This window comes from Callorhinus ursinus, unplaced genomic scaffold (genome assembly GCF_003265705.2).
Source record: "Callorhinus ursinus isolate GAN/ISIS: 27379988/994484 unplaced genomic scaffold, GSC_fseal_2.0 scaffold15, whole genome shotgun sequence".
Lineage (NCBI taxonomy): Eukaryota > Metazoa > Chordata > Mammalia > Carnivora > Otariidae > Callorhinus > Callorhinus ursinus.
The window spans coordinates 34,119,575-34,143,413 of NW_027397077.1; the positions used below are offsets into that span (position 1 = coordinate 34,119,575).

The 23,839-nt window shown below is 39.1% G+C and overlaps 1 protein-coding gene and 1 pseudogene across 1 annotated transcript; one reads left to right on the forward strand and one right to left on the reverse strand.

Moving 5' to 3' along the window:
* LOC112833766 (glyceraldehyde-3-phosphate dehydrogenase pseudogene) overlaps positions 1 to 9,470 on the reverse strand; it is a 98,799-nt pseudogene extending 89,329 nt beyond the window's left edge.
* Positions 9,471 to 9,576: 106 nt separating this feature from the next.
* On the forward strand, positions 9,577 to 19,403 carry LOC112833908 (histone-lysine N-methyltransferase SETMAR). The gene is given in 3 exon segments (XM_025885322.2): positions 9,577 to 9,642; positions 9,644 to 9,770; positions 18,606 to 19,403. Coding segments are annotated over 3 exon segments (951 nt in total). The 5' UTR covers positions 9,577 to 9,607; the 3' UTR covers positions 19,395 to 19,403.
* Positions 19,404 to 23,839: the final 4,436 nt, after the last annotated feature.

Sequence of the window (23,839 nt, forward strand, 5' to 3'; positions counted from 1 at the left end):
AAAATAAAACCAGGGCGCCTGGGTGGCTCAGTTGGTTAAGTGACTGCCTTCGGCTCAGGTCATGATCCCGGAGTCCCAGGATCAAGTCCCACATCGGGCTCCCTGCTCAGCGGGAAGTCTACTTCTTCTGACCCTCTTCCCTCTCTTGCTGTCTGTCTCTCATTCTCTCTTTCTCAAATAAATAAATAAAATCTTTAAAAATAAATAAAAAAAATAAAAATAAAAAAATAAAACCAAAAAATTGACACAACTAATTAGTTGTAAAAACCGACATAGAGGGCGCCTGGGTGGCTCAGATGGTTAGGCGTCTGCCTTCTGCTCAGGTCGTGATCCCAGGGTCCTGGGATCGAGTCTCACATCGGGCTCCCTGCTCCTTGGGAGCCTGCTTCTCCCTCTGCTTCTCTCTCTCTCTCTCCCTCTGTCTCTCATGAATAAATAAAATAAATAAAATACTAAAAAAACCGACATAGAATATGATTTACTCCAGATAATTTGAAATAAAATTCCAATTGTTCAAATGTAAATTTAATCATCTAAAATAAATTTTCCCAAGAGACTCTTAACTATAGGAAACAAACTGAGGGTTGCTGGAGGGAAGGTGGGTGGGGGGAAGGAGTAACTGGGTGAAGGGCATTAAGGACGGCACTTGATGTAATGAGCACCTGGTGTTATAGGCAACTGATGAATCACTAAACTCTACCTCTGAAACTAATAATATACTCTATGTTAATTTAATTTAAATTTTAAAATTAATTAACTAATTAATTAAATTTCCCCTTACTTAGATATTATTAATTAGTATGGGATTTTTTTAATGGAGAAAAAAATTAAAGTATTGAAGTAATATCTCTAAGATGACCATTTGCCCTAAAATATATACATTCTGTCTGTGATCATTTCTGGTTTAAAAATACACATAGACTGGACACCTAGGTGGCTCAGTCGTTAAGCTTCTGCCTTTGGCTCAGGTCATGATCCCAGGGTTCTGGGATCGAGTCCCGCGTCAGTCTCCCTGCTCAGCGGGGAGTCTGCTTCTCTCTCTGCCTCTGACTGCCGCTCTGCCTACTTGTGCTCTCTCTCTCTCTCTGTCAAATAAATAAAATCTTTAAAAAAATACATACACATAGGCTGAAACAAATAGCACATCCACAAGGCATTGGTTAAATGCAAGGCACTCTGTTTAGTGGAACATCTACTTTGATGTTGGTCTATATAGTTCCCTTGTCCAAGAACATGTGGATATGACAATGTGTGACAGGAAGGGGTTTCCTCCAAGAAGTGGAAACAAGGTGGGTGAGTCAGAAATTAAAATTCCAACTAACCTGCAGGCATTCATATTTGAGATAATATAATGTATTTGACTCACCTCCTGGTCTGTTACCAAAGGACACTATCAAACACAATGATTGTTTTTTCCCACCAGCTGTCACCACCAAGTTGGCTATACTTTGTGTTTTCCCTTTGTGTTTGAAAGTCAGACCTACAGTGGATGGCTGGACTCACTGCCAGAGCAAAAGTAAAATTGGTTGTCTCACCTCAAGAGATGCTGCCAGATTTCATTAAGACAAAAGTCCCAGGGCGCCTGGGTGGCTCAGATGGTTAGGCGTCTGCCTTCGGCTCAGGTCATGATCCCAGGGTCCTGGGATCGAGTCCCGCATCGGGCTCCCTGCTCCTTGGGAGCCTGCTTCTCCCTCTGCCTCTCTCTCTCTCTCTCTCTCTCTCTCTCTGTCTCTCATGAATAAATAAATAAAATCTAAAAAAAAAAAAAAAAGACAAAAGTCCCAGCAACAAACACCTACAAAATCTAGGGTCTGGAAAGCACAAAGTGAACTTTACCAAGTAAAAACAGCAACAAGAAATCCACTTTGGGGGAAAATTGTAATTAATTTGCTAAAAAGCAAGGAGAAAACTCACATATTTCATCTTCAGTGAGATGTGGTTCCTGTGTCATCAACCCTATAATTTCCTGGTTCTGTAAAAAAGCAAATGATATTCAACGTTCTAAGCTGAGCTCACAGATAAATTCTAGAACATGAAATATAATCTTCCAGAGCTGAAACTTTACTAAGCAAATAGATGTGAAAGTATTTGACAAAAAAAAAACACTGCAAATTAAAATTATAAGGGAACTAGATGGAAGGTGAGACCATCCAACGGAGGGTATTAAAGCTAGAATCAGGATTAAAGAGGGGAATTCAGAACTGCGAGAAATGGCCATTCATTAACCACAGTGTAATTACTGAGAGTGGAAGAGTTAGGGTTAGAATGACACTGAAAAAAACCCTCTTACTATCGCTAAGAAAGTTTGATTTCCCATAAAAATAATCTTCTGGCCTTCCTTTCTGAAGTTGAACGGTTCTGGAGTTCAAAGAGCCACCTATTTTGCCTCTCCTGAGTGGCACAGGAATAGAGCAATTTGTTGCTTCCATTAACTTATTAATAATGTCTACTGCCCATTTCTTGATTGGCTCATTTGTTCTTTGGGTGTTGAGTTTGATAAGTTCTTTATAGATTTTGGATACTAGCCCTTTATCGGATATACCATTTGTAAATATCTTCTCCCACTCTGTCAGTTGTCTTTTGGTTTTGTTGACAGTTTCTTTTGCTGTGCAAAAGCTTTTTATCTTAATGAAGTCCCAATAGTTCATTTTTGCCCTTGCTTCCCTTGCCTTTGGCGATGTTTCTAGGAAGAAGTTGCTGCAGCTGAGGTTGAAGAGGTTGCTGTGACCCAGTAATTGCACTCCTGGGTATTTACCCCAAAGATACAAATGTAGTGATCCGAAGGGGTACATGCACCCCGATGTTTATAGCAGCAATGTCCACAATAGCTAAACTATGGAAAGAGCCAAGATGTCCCTCGACAGATGAATGGATAAAAAAGATGTGGTATATATATATACAATGGAATATTATGCAGCCATCAAAAGGAATGAAATCTTGCCATTTGCAACGATGTGGATGGAACTGGAGGGTATAATGCTGAGTGAAATAAGTCAATCAGAGAAAGACATGTATCATATGACCTCACTGATATGAGGAATTCTTAATCTCAGGAAACAAACTGGGTGTCACTGGAGTGGTGGGGGGTGGGAGGGATGGGGTGGCTGGGTGATAGACATTGGGGAGGGTATGTGCTATGGTGAGCGCTGTGAATCATGCAAGACTGTTGAATCACAGATCTGTACCTCTGAAACAAATAATACATTATATGTTTAAAAAAAGAAGATAGTAGGAAGGGAAAAATGAAGGGGGGAAATTGGAGGGGGAGACAAACCATGAGAGACTGTGGACTCTGAGAAACAAACTGAGGGTTCTAGAGGGGGGGGGGGGGGGGGATGGGTTAGTATGGTGATGGGTATTAAAGAGGGCACATATTGAATGGAGCACTGGGTGTTATACGCAAACAATGAATCATGGAATACTACATCAAAAACTAATGATGTATGGTGATTAACATAATAAAATTTTTTTTAAATATCTAAAAGATAAGAAAGTAGAACTAGAAATCACTTCTACAGCCATTCATAAGTTGGTGATGTTCTCTGCATTTTTTATTACTACCGAGAGAGACAAAATCATATCTGCAATAGATTCCTATTAATCAGCCCCCTCTCTCAGGCAACTCAAGGCTAGTAAATTTTCAATAATAACAGTTGACGGTCACAAGGCCTCACTGGCAGAATAGACTATTCTCAGTAGTCAGGCTCCAGGACTAGGATACCCAGCAGTAAGATCAAGATTTCTTTTGAGGCAGACTAATTAATTTGATTGTTTTATCAAAGCCCAAGAGCAACAGCTCTTAAAATAAAACTTTTTTCAGCCTTTAAAAAAAGAATCTCTCAAGTTACATAGAGCCCTTCACTAGAGAAATTACTATACAATGGACCCTTGAACAATGTAGGGGTTAGGGGCGGTGACCCCTCACACAACTGAAAATCCACATGTAACTCTGGACGCCCCCAAAACTTAACTACTGTTGACTGGAAGCCTTACTGATAACATAAACATTCGATTAACACGTATTTTATGTTATATGTATTTTATCCTATATTCTTAGAATAAGATGGAGAAAAGAAAATGTTATTGAGAAAATGTTAAGGAAGAGATAATACATTTACAGTATTATACTTTAAAATATCCATGTATAAGCCGACCCTTGCAGTTCAGACCCATGTTGTACAAGGGTCAACTTTACTTTCAAATAAGATGAAATAATTGTATATATTTTTTAATTTCATGATCCTTTATTTCCTCCACAGCAGCTGGAAGAAAGGCAGTCTCTGAAGATGGCAGCTAAGACTTGCACCACAAAGAATGAGAAACTTGGTTTTCAGAGAGGCAGTTTCAGACCTGGGCCCAAATCCCACTCTACCACTCATACATGTAGGATACACAAAAAAAATTATTTCATTTATCTGAACTTCAGTTCCCAGATTTTGTCCAAGAGAGCAAATATTGCCTATTTCATGGAGTTGTTGTGAAGATTAAATAAGAAATGTATAATGTTTAGCACAGTGTCTAGAAATGTGATGTCCAATACAGTAGCCATTAACTATATGTGGTTATTTAAATCAAATTTAAATTAATTAAAATTAAATAAAATTTAAAATTCAGTTCTTCAGTCACACAAACCATATTCCAAGGAATCAGTAGTCACATGTGGCTGGCATCTACTGTACTGAATAGCATTGATACAGAACATGTTCCTCATCACAGAAATTTTTGGACATTGCTAGAGAATCTAGTAAGCGCTCAAAAAATCTCCATTTAATATGTCTGGCATTTTATCCTTCTCCTCACCAATTCCTCTAAGTTCTCAGGATGCCCAAGATATCTCCATATCAGGAAGGAAATACACATGTGTTTATCACTTTTTTCACCCTCAGGAATACTGGAGTTCTAAAAGAGAACCACAGGGAGAAGGCAGTGCTTACCACAGATGGGAGTTCTCATGATTGGGATTTCAGGCCTCACAATCAGACACTGGGGAAGGTTGTTTTGGAGAAAAAGAGTACCCACAATACTCCTCAATTCATAACTAAAAATCCACCTACTCACAGCAATGACATTGATTTTAATCATTAACATTTACTGAGATAATGAAAAAGAAAACAGCCTTTTCCACTACAGAATTCATTTCACAATTTTTTCCTAGTTGGAATATCTAAAAATAAGTATAAATTATCAACATTTTTTCAAAGATACTTTAATCAAGTTAGTTTGAGCATTTGAGTAGAATTCTTTGCATTAGTCTTTTTGTTTCTTTGGTTTCATTTCCCTTCTCTTTCCAAGTAACCAGAATTGGAGCTGGGAAGCTACCAGAGCAAAAATGCTGTCAAAGGTCTCGAAAGTTGCAGGAATGTAGAATTATAAGAAGCTGAAATTTAATACAATTCCTAAGAAAAATCCTGGTGTCAGATGATACTTGAGGGTATCTGGTGGAAATTATCTTGTAGACTCTTGCAGATGTGGGCTTAAATTTCTAGGTAGATTTCTCTGCAACAAGATATTTGTGGCACTAAACTTCAAAGGATACACATCTTTGCTTTCAAAACTATGACCCCAGGACCCTGGGATTATGACCTGAGCAGAAGGCAGGCGGTTAACGACTGAGCCACCCAGGCACCCCGATCTAGTACTTTTTAAAAATCATGTTCTGCTTATGGGTGTATCCTTCTAAGTAATAAGTAAAGTTAACCTTCCCAAGTCAAAATGAAAATGTGTGAACCTAACTCCTTGAAAGGCTGTTGCAAACAAGTTGCAAACACAGTAAGTAATAGTATTTGAACACACCTGGTAATAAATTTGATCATATATCTTTGACAAGTGAAATTAATTCCCTGCTGGCAACTTTCAGGTTAAATAAATACATAATTCTCTTCTTTCACCTCTTTATCTATTATCAAACAATCCCCATTTCACTGCATACCATTATGAGTTATTATTCTATAATCATCAATCCTGGATATTTACAACTAAAGCACTTAGATGAACAATATTCTGTTTGTGATTATATCTTGATGCTTTTTGTTGTCATGTCAATGAGGTAAATTATGGATTTCATTAAACTACAATGCAATGATAAAAATATAGAACATGATGCAAGTTTTTTATTCTGCTAAACTATATATTTACTAGCAGTCTAAACATAAAAACATAAGCTACTGTCTTTAAAAAAGCACAAATAACACAGGACCATAATTTTGTAAACTACACTCTCAAGTTATTTTAATCAATAGCCATATTTTTTCTTGCTGCAGAATGATCCACATGCCATCCATTTTGACATACAATTTCAACTACTAAAAAGACACATTTTCTGAAAAATTTCCTTTCTATTCTATCTTTTTACAATATTGGTCATATATTATGTACACTATAACTCATTATTATCTCTTCTACCAGATATAAATTTTATAGTTTTTTACTATTTTTTGATGTAAATTTCTATTCATATTATCTTGGGGAGGCATTCTTTAGTGTAAAACACATCAGAAAAGCAAAGTGTTAAAAATAAAAAACATAACTTACCAACTTATAAACAAAAATTCATAACTATCAACTAACTGCTTACAGAGCAGAATAGTTGATTACCAGCCCATAGTAATAATAATGGTAATGATAATGGTAATAATACCATCATTTTCACTGGTCTAAATTCTTTGACTACAGTAACAGACACCACACTGACTTAACCTAAACCTAAAGGAAGAATTTGTTATAGGAATACAAATACGTTGTGTGAATTAACAAGGAATCAGAACCAGAAACGGCCAGATGTCAGGAACTAAGAAGTCCTCTATCCTCACTTATCTGCCTTGTTTTCCTCTTGGAAGACTAATTTACTCTGCCTCACCATCAATATACTGAATAAAACTACCTCTTGCTCCCAAATTATATATATAGTTTTAGCTGGGTTTTGGTCTCAACTACTCATAAAGAGAATCTTAGTGGCCTAGCTTGAATCAAATATGCATCAGGAAGTCAAAAGCATGAGTCAAGGCTTAGGGGTTGTGTAATATAAACATGATTACCAGCAAGCCCACCTCATGGGATGGACTGGGGCGGGGGGGTTGGCTTGTTCTCAAAAGGGAAAGAGTCAATGTATGGGGCAGAAACCCCTAGAAGTATCAACTGCTATGCTTTGTTCTCTTCAAAATGATTTCATTTACACAATCTTATTTGATATGAGATCCAGGTGCTACTTAATATCTAGTAGTGATAGTTATAACTGGTGCTAAGATTATCAGACTATTCTATTCATGCTGTCATTAACACCAACAAATACATAACTTCTGCTTACTTTAGGCCTTTCATCACTGGCTATAAAGTATACCCCAGATTAAGCTCTGATAACGCTAGTAAGACTCTGATGAAAGAATGGCTTCTCAATACAAAATCATGCGGAACTTCAAGCAATGGCAAAAAAAAAAAAAAAATGATAAAACCATCTCAATTAGTCCATTTTTGTTTAAAAATGGGAAGGCCATATAGTCATACCCCATAATTTAGCCAAAGATAAATTAATCTACATAATAGTAGAGTTTTACTATATTGCATTATTTTTTATTATTGATTAGATTCATTTTTCTTCTGCCAATGAAAAAGACACAAGAAATTTGAATAAGCAATGTAATATTCGGGTCCAAGTCTTATTTAAAGCAGTCACTGTGTGGGCAACTCATTAATGTCCAGGAATACGTTTGTGTTTTTTTTTCACCATCTAGCTAAAAAAGTTTTCAGGACAAATTTTGAAGATCCAGGTTTCTAGTAGTGAAGAGCAAGTGTCTAGAGAAAATAAGATAAGTTTTTAGAACTGGAAAAGATGAAAGACTGACTGCTTGGCACTATGAAGATTGGATATATCAGCCTGCAAACATCCTCTCATTATTTTAATCTCACACTATATAAAATACTTTTGGATCCTTTGCTAGCAGGATAAAAACAAATTAAACTGAAGGGCTGACATGAACTGAATATCTTATTCAGGAAGCACCTTCACTGACTTCAGGAAAAAAATAAAATGGATCCTTCAAAATATCATTCCAAAGGGCAGAAAATACTACCAAGAAAGAGTAAAAAAAATAGTAATAATAAAAACAGCATGATAATCTCAAATACAGAAGAGTGGTTCTTCTCATTAATCCTATAGTTATTTATTCATAATACTCAGGTTCTTATTAATTTCTGGGTGTATATAATTATTTGTTTGCTGGAATGGAACTCTCCTGGGGCATTATGTCTTCTTCCTGGGTACATTCCCCAAACTGGTAAACATAGCACTGTGCATATTAAACAGGATTTTAAACAATACAACAAAGGGATGTCCAACCTCAAAGACTATAGAAGCAATATAAAGGTGATTTGGGAGAATGTTAGATTTGAAAAAAATAACTTCAAGAATCCAAGGAAGAAACCAGAGCCTGAGACTAAGTAAAAAGAAATGAAAATGCGAAACATTACAAAAGTAGAATCAACAAGATTTGGCCAGGAAGATCGTAGCTATGGAGGTCTAAGGCGAGGAAGAAATATAGGGAAATGCTTTGGTTTGTTGCTTTAATAACTCGGCGGTCGTGGACAAGTTATTTGCCCAGTTTATTTTAAAGGAGAAAAGGAAGGATTAGTCCACTCAGGTCATTGTTGGGTTCTTGGTGTCTGTGAGACAGAAAGTAGAAACGTCCCATCATCAGTTGGCTATCCACAACCGGAGCTAAGCGGTTATCCGTATCATCTGAGCTGGAAACAGAAGACCTAATACTTTTTAACAGTATCTGAAGCCACGTCGCGAGATGCTATTACTGAGGAAGCCCAGACAAGGCGAGAAAAGGGCCTGGGGCAGAAACCTGAGTGACACCCACCAACATTTCAGAGTCAGGAGGGAGAAGGGCAGTCGGCCAGAAGGCAGCGCATCTAGGAGCGGTGCCGCAGAAGCTGCAAGGGCACAGGTTTTCAAGTAGATGCGGCAGGACAATCCGGTCAGAGAGCTTTGGAAATATTCCACTGGATCCAGCAATTTCGAGGTTATCAGAATCCTTTGTCGGGGCCGGGTTTTTCTTTTCTAGGAAAGGGAAGCTGATAGGAAACAGATGAACTCAATCCAGGAGTGGGCGTCCCCACACAGGCCTTAGGGCGCCCTATGCCGCTATTCTGCCGCCGGAGAACAAACCCTATCATACGCCACCCAACTGCTACGCGAGTTCCAGAACTTCAGAAACCCTGGTGTGCATTTCACCCCTCAACTTAGAGCGCACCCTTGCCCTCACTCCAGCAATCTTCCGGGCCCTCAGAAACCTGGAAAAATGACCTCACCTCGCAAACCCTTCCTGAGGCTCACCGGAAAAATTAAAGCACTTCATTTTGTATTTCCAAAACTATGTCTGTACCTTCCAAAGCTTTGTATTATTTGTTGTGCATCTGGCTTAAAAGAGAGGGAGCCAATCCAAAAAGTCAAGGAAAGCTGAGGGTCGAAGGAGGAGACGCCCTCACAGGCCACTTATGAAAGGAGAGAGAAAAACTACGACTCCCAGGAGGCAGCGGGGCCGCGCGACCCACGATTCCCAGCTTCCGCTGCGAGGCTCAAAAGCGTCTAGGCGCCACGGGAATCGAGATGGCGCGAAATGTCCACGAAAGCTGTAGAGAGGTGGCCATGCGGGATGGCAGCGACTGAGGAGGGGCCTAAGGCCCTTACTGAGCTGCTGGATGTCGCGCGCGGCTTGGAGAACGTGCCTGTGAGTGCGTGGCCCCCGGGGGCGGAGCCAGAGCCTTTCCAGGTAGGGGGCGGGGCTCGGCCGCCGAGAGCGCGGCGCGCCGGGGTAGGGGCGGTTGCGGGGGGCGAGCGCCCTTCTCTCTGGGGCGAGCCTTGCCCGGCACGCGCACTGCGCGCGCGCAGCCACCGGAGTGGAAGCTGGCGCCCGGCCGGGTAGGGGAGATATGGATGGAGGCGAGGACCCAGGGCGCCGTTCCCCGACCTGGCAGTGATTCTGTGGATGACTCTCCTATCCCAAGTTGTCTCCGTATTCTCGACTTTTTTCTTTCCCTGTCGCAGAGCTGTTTCGCACAGGGATAGCTCTTAAATGCACAGGTTTTAGTCTCGTTCTATTAACCCTCCGTAATGACCTTAGCAATAGCAAGAGTATTCTTTTCTCCCCACAGACCGGCAGTTCCCTGAAGGACAAACCAGGTGTTTCGTGAGGTCCCTTGGAAAGAGCCCTGAGAACCTGTCTTTCTTTTCCTGACTCTCTCCCCAGTACTCACTGAGAGATTGGGGGCAAGTTTTTTACCTCTCTCGTCACAGGTATCTCCTCTGTAAGATAAGGCATGGGCCCTATCAATGGATCTCAGTCTAGTGTTAGGGTTAAAAACTTAGTCCCTACAAGGAGACTTTGCTGAGTCTCCGTCGTGCTATGAGGGCTTGGGCAAATATAAACTAGCCTCAGTTAAGCGTTAGAATCAATCCTCCCGTGTACGATTAAAATAATAGTGCCTCTCTCCCGGATTGCTTTGAGAATTACAAGTAAAACACACTTCCTGGTTTGCTGAAAGAACCCAATAAATGTTCCGCTGCTGTTAACCACATCAAAACCCATTCTGCTCTACCTTCCCCACCCCTCTGACCTTGGCCTGCTCATTGCCTATGGAATATGACCAAAAAAACAATGATGTTGGAGTGAAAGGTGCACTTGGATTTGGAGGTAGGAGAGCGAGGTTCAGGGCTGAGCCATCTTGGCTGTTTCTTGGAGTCTGAGCTTCTTCATCTGCAAAATGAAAATAATTAAAAATTTATAACCTTGGTCACATACACCATCAATACTAAGCCCTGTGTGTCTCTCCTTCTTAGGGTTGTTGTGAAGATCAAATAAAACAGATTTGCTAGCAGTTTTCAGAGTAAAGCAGGATATTAATGTCAGGAAAGGTTATTTTTCCTCAAACTACCTTAGGGCAGTTTTACGGTTTTGGGGTTTTTTGGGTTTTTTTTTTTTTTTTATTCACTTGTTTGACAGAGAAAGACACAGAGAGAGGAAACACAAGCAGGGAGAGTGGGAGAGGGAGAAGCAGGCTTCCCACTGAGCAGGGAGCCCTATGCGGGGCTCAATCCCAGAGTCCTGGGATCGTGACCTGAGCCGAAGGCAGACACTTAACGACTGAGCCATCCAGGTGCCCAGTTTTATGGTTAATAATACAGTTGACTAGGGGTGCCTGGGTGACTCAGTCTGTTAAGTGTCTGCCTTCGGCTCAAGTCATGATCCCATGGCTCCCTGCTCAGCAGGGATCTGCTTCTCCCTCTACCTCTGCCCCTTACCCCCTGCCCGTGCTCTGTCTTCCGTTCTGCGCTCTCTCTCTCAAATAAATAAAGTCTAAATAATAATAATAATAGGAATTACAGTTGGAGTTATACAGTTGGCTCACACCATATTAAACACTAATTCCTGAAAGCTTATTCAAGACCAACCATTGCTAAATGTCTGGTCAAAAACACTGAAAAATGTTTTCTTTATTCAACAAGTAATTGAGTGTGTTTAATGTGATAGGCGTTAAGCTAGACATAGAAGATAAAATGGTGACAACCTTGCCTTTGAGCTTACAAGACCATATAGAAAGCACTTAGTTGCTATGGGGGGGCTGGAGAAGGGAGAGAGGAAGCCTCATGATTGATCCTTATATCTACAATTGATAGGCATAAATGAAAATCTTGAGACTAAGACTCAGTCCCTCAGTATTCTAGCTGCCTGGCTATATGCATAGCTCTGGGTAGAGTTAGAGTTACAGAAAGAAGGTAAGATCCTTTGTCAAGGACCTTATAGTCTTACCAAGAAGATAAAACATGCTTGAAACATATTTATGACAAGCCTAAAAGTGTCTAACTAGTTTGCTTTCCTATATTCATGGAGCACAAAACCTGTCTTATGAAAGGTCAAAACAGCTTGCTTACCCCAAGCCCTGCCTTCACAGGCATGTACACACATAAGAATTAAGGCATGAAAAACTCAAGGTAAAAATAACTTTGTGTCTGATTTGCTCTTGAGTACTGTGTGAAAAGGCAAAAAGAACATTCACATGTTCACACTGGAAACAAGCCTATCATAATGCCATCTGTGTTGAAAGCCAAGTAGAAAATAAACTAATTGATTTTCTTGAACGGAGAGTTGAATCTAGGCTTTTTCCAGGTTTCTGAAACCAGCCTTAAACATATTTTTTAAGATTTCAACTTGGCCTTGACAAGAATTATCTGGCTCACAGGCTCTTAATAGCTTGGAGCAAAAACAAACTCATGGGGTAGAGGCCAAGTACAAAGATTCATGTAGCTGGTGTTTAAAAACAACCAAAAAAGGAATGAAGATTTTCACAGCACTTTAAATTCAGAATCAAGGCCTAGGTTTTAAGCCCAAAATATTATGCGGTGTCATACTTAAGTTTCTGGGGCCTTGATATAGAATGTGACTTAGAAAAGTCAGACTTTCGTAAGAAGTTATCAAGAGCTACAATCAAGCGGTCAAAAAATATTTCCTAAGCCTGCTGCTTTGTGCCCAGTACTATGAAAAGTAACTCGACTCCCATTACCATGTCATACCCCAAACCACATGACCATTTCCTTGATACATGTATTTGTTAGGAAGACAAGACTTACACATGTAGTACAACCAGAGAGACCTATAGCCTATGCCATTTAGATCCCAAAGTTTATGCTATTAATATGTGCAGGTCTAGTTCAGAAAAGAGAGAAATTGTGTATGAGAATAGCCAAGGAGGTATATTTGCTTTTCAACATGCTGTCTCCTGGTTTCCATTTCGGCTTCTTGAGTAACCATGGTTTTTAAAAAAAGTTTTAAGTTTTCTGTCAAGAAACTTGAAATCTCTGCCCAGTTCTTCAAGGATCTGGTTTCTGTTACTTCGTTTTACACTGGTCATTTTGCATTTATTCCCAACTCTTGCATGATCAGTGTTTGCATTTTGATACATACCAGGAAAAAGTAGTTTATGTTATTATGATACAAAGAAATGATAAAAATCCCATTCTCCGTGTGTTCTCTGTATTCTTCTGACTGGTTCTTTCTAAATCCCAGCACATACATCTAACAAGCAGTAAGGCAGTATTTGTACATGAAGGAAAGAAGTCTGTGCTGCATCAATTCTTCGTTTCCCTCACTCAAGATGGATAAGTAATAGAAAATAGAAATATAGTGACATCGTCTCCTAGACAAAATTTTGATTTAACCGTGTTTGAACCTAAAAAGTTTAACTTCAGAATCTGCTGTTTTCACCACCCTCCCAGGTAGCCTACATAATTAAATTGAACACCTATGTGCCAGCCACTAGAGTAAGCTTTTTACATGGATTCTTTTTTTTTTTCCTTCATGGTCACCTGTGAGACAGAAAGGAAATATTTAGAGAGATTAAGTGATGTGCCAGAAATAAATGATGTTTTAAATATAAAATCTAGAAATAATATCTAGAAGCCTTTAAGGAAGCTACTATTTTAAAAATATAAAGTGCCTGGCACAGAGTACAGTGTAATTTAAATTTAATAATACCTGGGGCTGGGGGGCAGATACAGGTATTATTCCTGTTTTATAGGTGCAAACCCAAAACTTAGAAGGTAACTTGCCCTAAGTTACAATGCTAATAAGAGCCTAGTTCTGTGTGTGTCTCCTTTAGGACATTCCATGTTCTACATTAAGAAGTTCTCCATAGGGGTGCCTGGGTGGCTCAGTCAGTTAAGCGTCTGCCTTCAGCTCAGGTCATGATCCCGGGGTCCTGGAATCGAGCCCCGCATCAGGCAACTTGCTCAGCGGGAAGCCTGCCTCTCCCTCTGCCTGCCGCTCCCCCTGCTTGTGCTCTCACTGTCTATCTCTATCAAATAAATAAATAAAATCTTTTTTAAAATAAAATAATAAAAAATAAAAATTAAGAAGACGTTGTCTATTGGTTGTCCAGTGTTCAGGCTTGTCACAGGCCTATCTGGCCTCCAGCACACTTTATCTTAGCCTCATCTCCCATTTGGAGACCTGAATTCTCATTAGCCTTTGACTCAATTTTCCAGCCATTTCCTGGAACCATTATCAGCCTTCTACTGTGGGCATATCAATCAAGAGTCATTTGTTTGCAAGAAATAGAAATACAATAGAAACTAACTCAAGCAAAAAAGGGAAGGAATTGCCTCATAACAGCAAAGTCCAAGAGTGGTAACTATAAGCATTTCTGGATGCAAGAACTCTAATGGTGTCATCAAATATTTCTTTCCACCACCTCTGCCCTTCGTACCCCTGCTCCCCTTTCATCTGGTTGGCTACACCCTCAGTAGGTTTTATGTGTGCAGTAGAACTGGAGAATGCCAGGTAAACAAGTGGAATGAGATTGTCTCTTCCTGATCATTTCAGCAGAAGTCTCAGAATTCTTTTTCATTGATCTGGCTTAAGTAGTGTGCCGATCCATGAACCAAACACTGTTGAAAGGAGCAAGTGATGATCTGATTAGCTGGGTCCAGGTCCCCGCCCAACCTGGATCCCCATCCAAACCAATGAGACTGGACTGGGAAGGGTTCCTCCAGGAGAAGTCAGGGTGCTTTTATCAGAAGAAAAGGAACAGATGCTGGATGGGTAAAAATATGTCCTCTCTGGTCTCATTCCCCAAGCTTTGATCTCTCCTGGGTTTAGAGTAAGCACAAAACCCTCAGGGTAACACCCTTTTTTTGGATCAGTTTGGCCCTGGGCTTTGTTCCAGGAAGTAGAGGACAAACTGTGGAAAGAGTTACAAATTGGGAGCATTTATTTTTTTTTTTTAAAGATTTTATTTATTTATTTGACAGAGACATAGCGAGAGCAGGAACACAAGCAGGGGGGAGTGGGAGAGGGAGAAGCAGGCTTCCCGCAGAGCAGGGAGCCCGATTTGGGGCTCGATCCCAGCACCCCGGGATCATGACCTGAGCCGAAGGCAGACGCTTAACGACTGAGCCACCCAGGCGCCCAAATTGGGAGCATTTAAGCTCAAGTCAGTTGACTCCCAATTTGTAACATACTTAACATTAGCTTTCAGATTCTCAGAAGTTAACAATTTGCATGGCATATAAACATTTGAATAGAGTATCAGGTCAGTGACATCAGATTATTTCTGAAAACAATTTTCCAATATGTAGTTAGATACCTAAAAAGATGAATAATTACATAATCATATGTTAATTTAGACCACAGTTTTCAAAAGATTTTTCTCTAGCCATTTTTCTAAGTCAGGTGAAATATCTTTCTGGAGTGGTATTTTACTGACTGTTTATGGAGGAGAAAATGGAAAATATGGAAATAAAATGATTTGTGATAAATATCAGTATCAGGGTTAAGGATTACATCCATCAAGGGAAAACAAATAATTCTCTTTAAACAGGAAGTTTATACAGAGGTCTCTGTTATCCTTTGGCAGGTGTCTGCAGCTCATTTGGAATTAGATACCCTTTATAATCTGTGTCTCTAAAAGATCTTAGATTGTGCATCAAGTTTAAATTCCAGAATTTTTAAAAACGGTATCACTAGATTTTCCAGTGTCTTTTTTTAAATGTATAAATAAAAATAAGCAAATAACAGTATTTTTCAAAACCTATCCGTATCCAAATAAGTTCAACAAAGAATAAAATGCTGTTCTGGCTAGAATCAAGCCAGACTTGATTTCAAAAGGACTTATCTGTGTCCAAAAAAAAAAAAAAAAATCACTTTATACTTTAGTGATTTATATAGTACATCAAAAATCTGTGCGCTTTTAAGAAGAAATCAATTTAAAAGAATTCTTCATGAAAAGTTTAACAAAGAGATAGTAAAATCTTCATTTTACAAGTACTTTTTAAAATGTCTCAGTAACCATTTACATTTCAACCTTGACTCTTAAAAGCTGGAAGTAGATTCTGTCTCAGACAGCAGTCATTGAATTTGACTGATAGGGCATCTTTTTCTAAGCCATTCTTTATCCCTTTAGGACATCTCCACTAAGCTAAAGCTCATTTTGAAAGAAATGACACAAACAAGAGAAGCTATTTCCGCTCCTCCACCCCCAAATCACTTCTTAAGCAGAGTGTTGGCCTTCCCCCGCAGGTACTCCCACTCATCATCCTCCTCATCTCTCACAAGAGGATGTCAATCCTTTCCCCAGCTGAACGTTTTTTAAAATATAGGATTTTGAGCCTAACTGCATAGCTCCACCGAGGCCTCCACAGGGAGTGTGACTACACGTTGTTTAATACTTTCCCCAAAGCTTGGCCCAGAGATGCAGTATTAATGGATGATTGACTGAAAGATAATGTGGTTCAGACATTCCTCTAGATACTCTAAAATCTATCCCTGCATTAAAGCCTGTGTACCTGCTCCCTTGCAGTACGGCTCTTACTGACTGTTGTGGCCCCATGCCAATAGCCTTTATTGAGAGTCAGAATGAAAAACAGCCCATGAAACTGTTTTCTGGAAAAGAATGGTTTAGACAGACACATTGGTGAAATTTCTCTCCAGTCTCCATAGCGGAAAAAGTCAATGCTCGTTCTCAACGGTGAGATTATTCCTTATGGATAGTGCAAGCCCTGCATCTGATCGTATTTCCCTCTTGGAAGTGGCTGTGCTCAGGCAGCACCAAAAGTCCAGTTTACTTCTGCTACACACTGTGTGTGTCTAAACTCGCTCAACTAGCTCTTATTTTTCCCTTTGCTGTACATTTCCTATGTATTGTTCATTTATCTGAACTCTTTGTATGTCTCATTAAATCCTTTTTGGAACAAAGCAGGTGTGATGTTGTGATTTATAAAAAGAAATCTATATTTGGTCTTTGTCCCCATTTCTGGCACAGAGCTCCTAAAACCCTTGTTAGGTTCTAAGTGATAAGAGCAGCAAAAAGGTATCTTTTGTTATTTTAATGAGGCAAGTTTTGGAAACACACCAAAAGATGAGAGCTGCTTGCCAGTGGAGCCAACCATCTGGTTAGTGTTGGAACTTTCAGTACCTTCATCCCCGACCTCCAGCTGGGAGAGGGGCTTAGAGGTTGAAACATCTGCAAATAATAGCCGGTGATTTAATCAATCCTGGCTAAGTGATGAAGCCTCCTTAAAAACCCAAGAAAACAGAATTCAGAGAGCTTCTGGGTTGGTGAACGTGGAGCTGCTGGGAGTGTGGCATGCCCAGAGAGGGCATGGAAACTCTTCTCTCTTTCCCCATACTTTGCTCTATGCCTCCCTTCCACCTGGCTGTTCCTGAGTTGTATCCTTTTCTAGTATGTAAAATTTTTCTCTGAGTTCCGTGAGCAGTTCTCGCAAATTAATTGAACCCAAGGAGGGGATTTTGAGAACCTCTGACTTACAGCCTGTTGGCCACAAGTTAGGTAACAACGTGGACTTGTGACCGGCATCTAAAGTCCAAGGAGGAGGTCATGGGAACCTCCAATATGTAGCCCATCAGTCAGTAGCACAGATTTCAACCTGAGCTTGCGCCTGGTGTCCGAAGTCGGGGGGTGGGGGGGGCAGTCTTAGGACTGACCCATTAAACTGTGGGGTGTGATGCTACTGGATAGCATCAGAACTGAGTTGAGTTGTAGGATACCCACCTGGTGCTCGAAGCATTGCTTGTTAGAGGTGTGGGGAAACCCCACCACGACGACCACTGCATTGAAATTGGGTCCAAGAACACTAATAGCAGGTATAAATAAATGAGTTAGGTTCCATGTAAGCAAGAATTATTCTATACATAAAGAAATATGCTGGGCTCATGAGAGATACTTTAATCTTCAGGGTTTGGAAAATATGCTTAATTATGCTAGTGAGGAAATAACCAGAGATCAGGTTTCGCATAGAGATTTTAGACTTGGGACTTTATTCTTTTTCTGTAACATGAGGAAGTTTTCCGTATTATCTCTTTATCATTTAATAAAAACAGGATTTCTTTACATATATAATACATCTACATTTATTAATATCTATATAACAAATATGATTCTTGGAATTCTGTCTGCAGTTTCTTGGCCAATGCCTATTTTTAACATTATTAAGACTCAAAACTCTAAAGCAGTAGTGTCTTTTTTAAACATCAAAGAATATTTAAGAATTCAGGTAAACTTCAAATTAAGAATTCCTTAAAAATCAGTGGAAGACTTTCTTCCAAAGGCCATTTTTTGTTAATTTATTTATCATTTATGATTTTCTTCTCCCCAAAAAGCATCTGCAGTGACTCACAATAAAATACATGCATTTATATTGTCAGATAAATGTGAAAAGATCAAGAGCCAAAGATAAAATACTTAACTGCATTCAAAAACTAAATTCACTGATTTTTCTGATAACCAAAGCTAAAAGGAAAACAAAATTAGTTACAAATCTTTCAATTTCTGATAAGAGAAAAACATATATTTTTTCCTTTGTTACCGCATACCTAGAATAAAACCACAGAATTTTAATCAAAAATTAATCTTATTTTTTAAATTGAAGAGGTATGTTTTCAAACGATATTTTAGTATATTGTGTTTTGTCAATTTTGTTTTAATCTATTTTTATATATGTTGGAATTAAGAAGCGTCTCATCCAAAAGCTGCTTGAAAAATATATGAAATACATAGCATACCATGCTGACTGAGAGCATTTCTCTTTTTTGCAGTATACTCCTGACCATGTAGCTGGACCTGGAACAGACATTGATCCCACACAAATAACCTTTCCCGGATGCATTTGCTTCAAAACCCCCTGCCTCCCTGGTACTTGCTCTTGTCTCCGTCATGGGGAGAACTATGATGATAATTCACGCCTTAGAAATATAGGATCGGAAGGAAAGTGTGCCAAGCCAGTATTTGAATGCAACGTCCTATGCCAGTGCAGTGACCACTGCAGGAACAGGGTGGTCCAGCAGGGTCTGCAGTTCCAACTCCAGGTGTTCAAGACGGACAAAAAAGGCTGGGGACTTCGTACCTTGGAACTAATACCAAAAGGACGGTTTGTCTGTGAATATGCTGGTGAAGTTTTGGGATATTCTGAAGTACAGAGAAGAATTCAGTTACAAACAATACACGATCCAAATTACATTATAGCCGTCAGAGAACATGTTTACAATGGGCAGGTCATAGAAACATTTGTTGATCCCGCCTATATAGGAAATATTGGAAGATTTCTCAACCATTCTTGCGAGCCAAACCTGTTGATGATTCCTGTCCGAATTGACTCAATGGTACCAAAGTTAGCACTCTTTGCAGCCAAAGACGTTTTGCCCGAAGAAGAACTCTCTTACGACTATTCAGGAAGATTTCTTAATCTAATGGACAGTGAAGACAAAGAAAGGCTAGATCCTGGGAAAATAAGAAAACCTTGTTATTGCGGTGCCAAATCATGTGCTGCTTTCCTGCCTTATGACAGTTCACTGTTCTGCCCCTTAGAAAAGCCAAACATCAGTTAGGAGCAAAAAGCATGGGAGGAACACATTAGGCCTCTCTCAGTGGGTGAGAGTGAGAAGGGACTGAATGTGTTTGGCTCAGCCCCTTCCCAGATCCTCTCTTTCAAGCAAGCACTTTAGCCTCCAGGTAAGTCTCTGCTCTGTGCTAAGCACTTGCATTTCACTATAGGGGAGGCTGGTGGTTGTCTGACTCTGCCTCTGTCTGGCTGCAGAAGTTTAACTCAGGAATATGGCAGAGACTATAAATTGTCTAGCAATACCCCTTCTCCCCTTCTATAGTAGAATTCTCATTTTTTAGCTGGGTACTTTTCCTGGTTAGATGTGGCTAAGTGACTGTGTTCTAGCTAATGAGACAGAAGCAAAAAATGGTGTGTCTTTAAATGGAGACATTTTTCCTTATCCCACTCTTTCTTCCTGTTGGCTAGAATGTATGCATATAGCTGGAGCTGGGGCATCCATCCCAGACCCCAAAATGACCCTAGAAAAGGAGGCCATACATAGCTAATGAACAAACTTGACAGGAGTCTGGGTGCCAGATACTCTGGAACTCTTATCAGTCCTGATCTAATACCTCTGGACTTTTAGGTGAGAGTCTCTCCCTCATTTATGCCACTGTTATTTTCAGTTTTCTAGCACTAGCACCAAACCTCATCATAATGATCCAAGGAAACCCTTGTGGCTACATACCTAAGCCTTGCTTTCCAATCAATTTTATCAGTAATGAAGCTGATATTTTCATTTCTGTCTGACTTGTGCATCTAATTTCTCATCTGCGTAGAAACACAAATCAAGGAAAAGGGCCTGATTGATTATCACCTGCTAAAACTCTAGTATTTGCCACCAATAGTGAAAAATAGAACCATGACACTGACTTCCATGTACCTAACCAAAAAAGTCATAAGAGGAAACAAATTATAAAAGTTTCACTATATGCTGCCTATATTCCAAATCTTGTGAAGTTGTGCTTCAAAACTTTTAACAGTTTTCTTCATGTATTAATAATATGAAAATAACCCTATCAACACCACAAAAGGGGATGGGAGTTTTATAGCTCCATTTAAACTTCTGGAGAGGCAAACATCTTTAACTTCCTTCCTTAAAGCAAGGATGTTGGAAAAACAAACTTAACATAGAGATTTATCAGATATTTTGAAAGCTAAAATAATTATTTGGGTCCTATAGTATTATTTAATAAATTCTCTAATTTCATCTCTACCACATTTAAACCCTACCACCACGAGGCCCTACACTTTATATGTTAAAGGGATCTGTATTATACATACTTCTGTATGATATCATAAGTAAGAGAGTTGCTATATACTTTAAATGAGTGAAATGTGTGGCATATGTATTATATCTCAATAAACTATTAAATAATGAGTATGTTAGGTTTTGCATGTTTGAATTATATAATTAAATTTTCAGAAATGGTTCCATGTGAATAGAGGATAATATAGAGTACGCATGAAATGTCCCACACTACAAATGTGTAATGTCTAAAACAGAACAAATTTTTCCTCCAATTTAATCATTTCTCCCTGCCAACCTTCCTCTAAAACTTTGTTTTCTCTGAAGGGGTCCTGTTTTTGGTAAAGCAGCTTGTATCACTCATTTCAAGATGGCCTTTCTTCTCCTCACAAGCACTAAGATACTTCAGAAGCAGTAAGGAAGTGGTCAGGAGGAAAATGTTTGGCTCACTGTTTAATTCTACAGATACCCTTTCCTACTTCCTCAGCCCTTTCTCTATTGAATATCACCATCTGTGAATCAGAGATACTCACAGAGGACAATCTTTAGTTCAGACATATGAGCAGCATCTTCCTCCTGGTGCCTCTACCAGAGACAACTCTTCGAACATAGACCCTTGGAATTTTCTGTACTTATGTGCAAGCTTATTCTTAAATAGCACATAGCCCTGGAAATCAGATTCCTCACGTAAGAGTCAAAATAGTTTATTCCAAGTCTTCTCTAAACACTGAGTTAACTGCATTTACTTTATTGCCAATGTTTTTAAGAATGGTGACACTTCTATTTTTGAGAACAAACATTAAAAGATATATTTCTGTTTAACTGTTATCTTAATATAAAAATATATGTAAATTTTATAATTATAAATTAGGGCAAATTAGAAGTTTAAAAGGTGGCATGTATCTTCATGGAATTAAAACATAAAAAATTTGCTTTGAAGTCAATTTCCACTGACTTCATTAAGAATGTGGAAATGTGTATCTTGGAAACAATTTTGGACCAAGAATAATGAAGATCATACTTGGAGAATAAAGCTTCCAAATTTCTTTTTTTAATGATTTTTTTAATTCCTAATTAATATTTATAAATTATCAAGAGGCTAAATGGAAAATTTTGCTTTAATTGAAAAGATTATTTCTTTCTCCCTTTTGTTCTCAATATTAGGTCCCAGTACCAGTTAGCTCTGAAGCATAAGGCAGGAGTGGATTCAGGACATCAACAGGAGACTAACTTAGATAGAACAGAAGGTTTTAAACTCAGTCTTGTTAAAAAGGGGAGGGAGGTGGAATTTGCCCAAATTGTTTTCATTCCCTTGAGTGTTCGAAGACTGTTTTATTTGTGTAGCATATTTCTAATTACAGCTTTGGCACTTTTCAGTTTATTAGTGTTGAGCAAGTTACTGAACCTCGCTAAGCCTAAATTCCCTTTTCTGGATACAGCAATATTGGGAAGATCAAATGAGTTAACACTTGTGAAGGGTTTAGCACAACAACACAGCACACGGATGGCTATAATAAAGACAGAATCACAAGTGTTAACAAAGATATGGAGAAATTGGCACCTTCATATGTTGCTGGTGGAATTGTAAAATTGCACAACTATTTTGTAAAGCCTTTGGGTTAATTCCTTAAAACATCAGATACAAAGTAACCACGTGTTCCAGTAACTCCATTCCTCGGTATAGACGCGAGAAACGAAAACATGTCTACAGAAAAGCTTGTGCACAAATGTTCATAGTGGCATTATTCGTAATAGCCAAAAAGTTGGCACACCCCAAATGTCCATTGACTGATGAATAAATAAAATGTGGTATCCCTACTGTGGAATATAATTCAGCCATCAAAAGGAATGAACTACTGACATTTGCCCCAACATGGATGAACCTTGAAAATATTATGCTAAGTGAAGGAAACCAGACACAAAAGGCTACATATTATATGATTCTATTTATATGAAATATCCAGGGGCACCTGGGGTGGCTCAGTCCGTTAAGCATCTGCCTTTGGCTCAGGTCATAACCTGAGAGTCCTGGGATCAAGCCCTGGGATCGATCAGGGAGCCTGCTTCTCCCTCTCCGGTGCTGCCCCCACCTTTGCTCTCTCTCTCTCTCTCTCTCCCCCCCCGTCAAATAAATAAATAAAAATCTTACTAAATAAATAAAATGAAATATCCAGAATATGCAATTCCATAGCGATATAAAGTAGATTAGTATTTGCCAGTGGCCGGTAGGGAGGGAAGTGTAGGAAGTGATTGCTTAACAGGTACAGGGTTTCTTTTTAGGGTAAATGTATTAAAAACCACTCTCAGGGGTGAGTTTTATGTCATGTGAGTTATACCTCCATTAAGCCATTACAAGAAAAGGAAAGAAGACGTGGGTGCCTCTCCCTTGGAAACTGGTCACCGATAAATGCTGAACACTGCTCTCAGGAAGAACACTTGAGGGAAATGCTTTTCCACTCACCATATGTCCTCAAAACAAAACACAAGTGTGCTTAATGCTGTGATCGTGGCCATTACCACTAGCAGAGATGTGCACTGCTTCAGAGTGCGGTGAGATTTTGAAGAGCAGAAATATTTGGCTTAATAAGAACATGAATGAATCAATTAACTTGTCAGATCCTTTCTTTCAGGTGGCATGAATGCAATTCTTGAATAACAAAGTGTGGCTCCCTTGTAGTGGTGAATGTCAATTTTCTTGCTTCTCTGTTTGTAGTTCCAGAGGTACTCACACATGAGCACTGTATGCATTATGGTTGCACATGGGAACAGAAATATTTTGCAACATTAAATGATTCATATTACTTTGAAACTTGCAGATGTGTAGGTCTAGAAGTTTGATATTGGTTCTGCACATTTCACACTAGTTGGTTCTCATTACATTAAGAAATAGTTAAAATGACAATTTAAGTGCTAGCTGTTTATTTATGAAATTCAAACAGGTTCTGCAATAATAGTTCATTAAATGAGATCTCGTTACAGTGTTTGAAGAGGATAAGTAAATTTCATGGTTTATTTTCAACTCTGTCTTTGCAGAGTGAAGCTTTTTCAAATTGATATTAATTTTAAAAAACTACCAAAGAGCTATACTGACTCAAGAAAGATGGTCTCATTTGGTATCATTTTTTTTTTAAGATTTTATTTATTTATTTTACAGAGAGAGAAAGAGCACAAGCAGGGGGAGCAGCTGAGGGAGAGGGAGA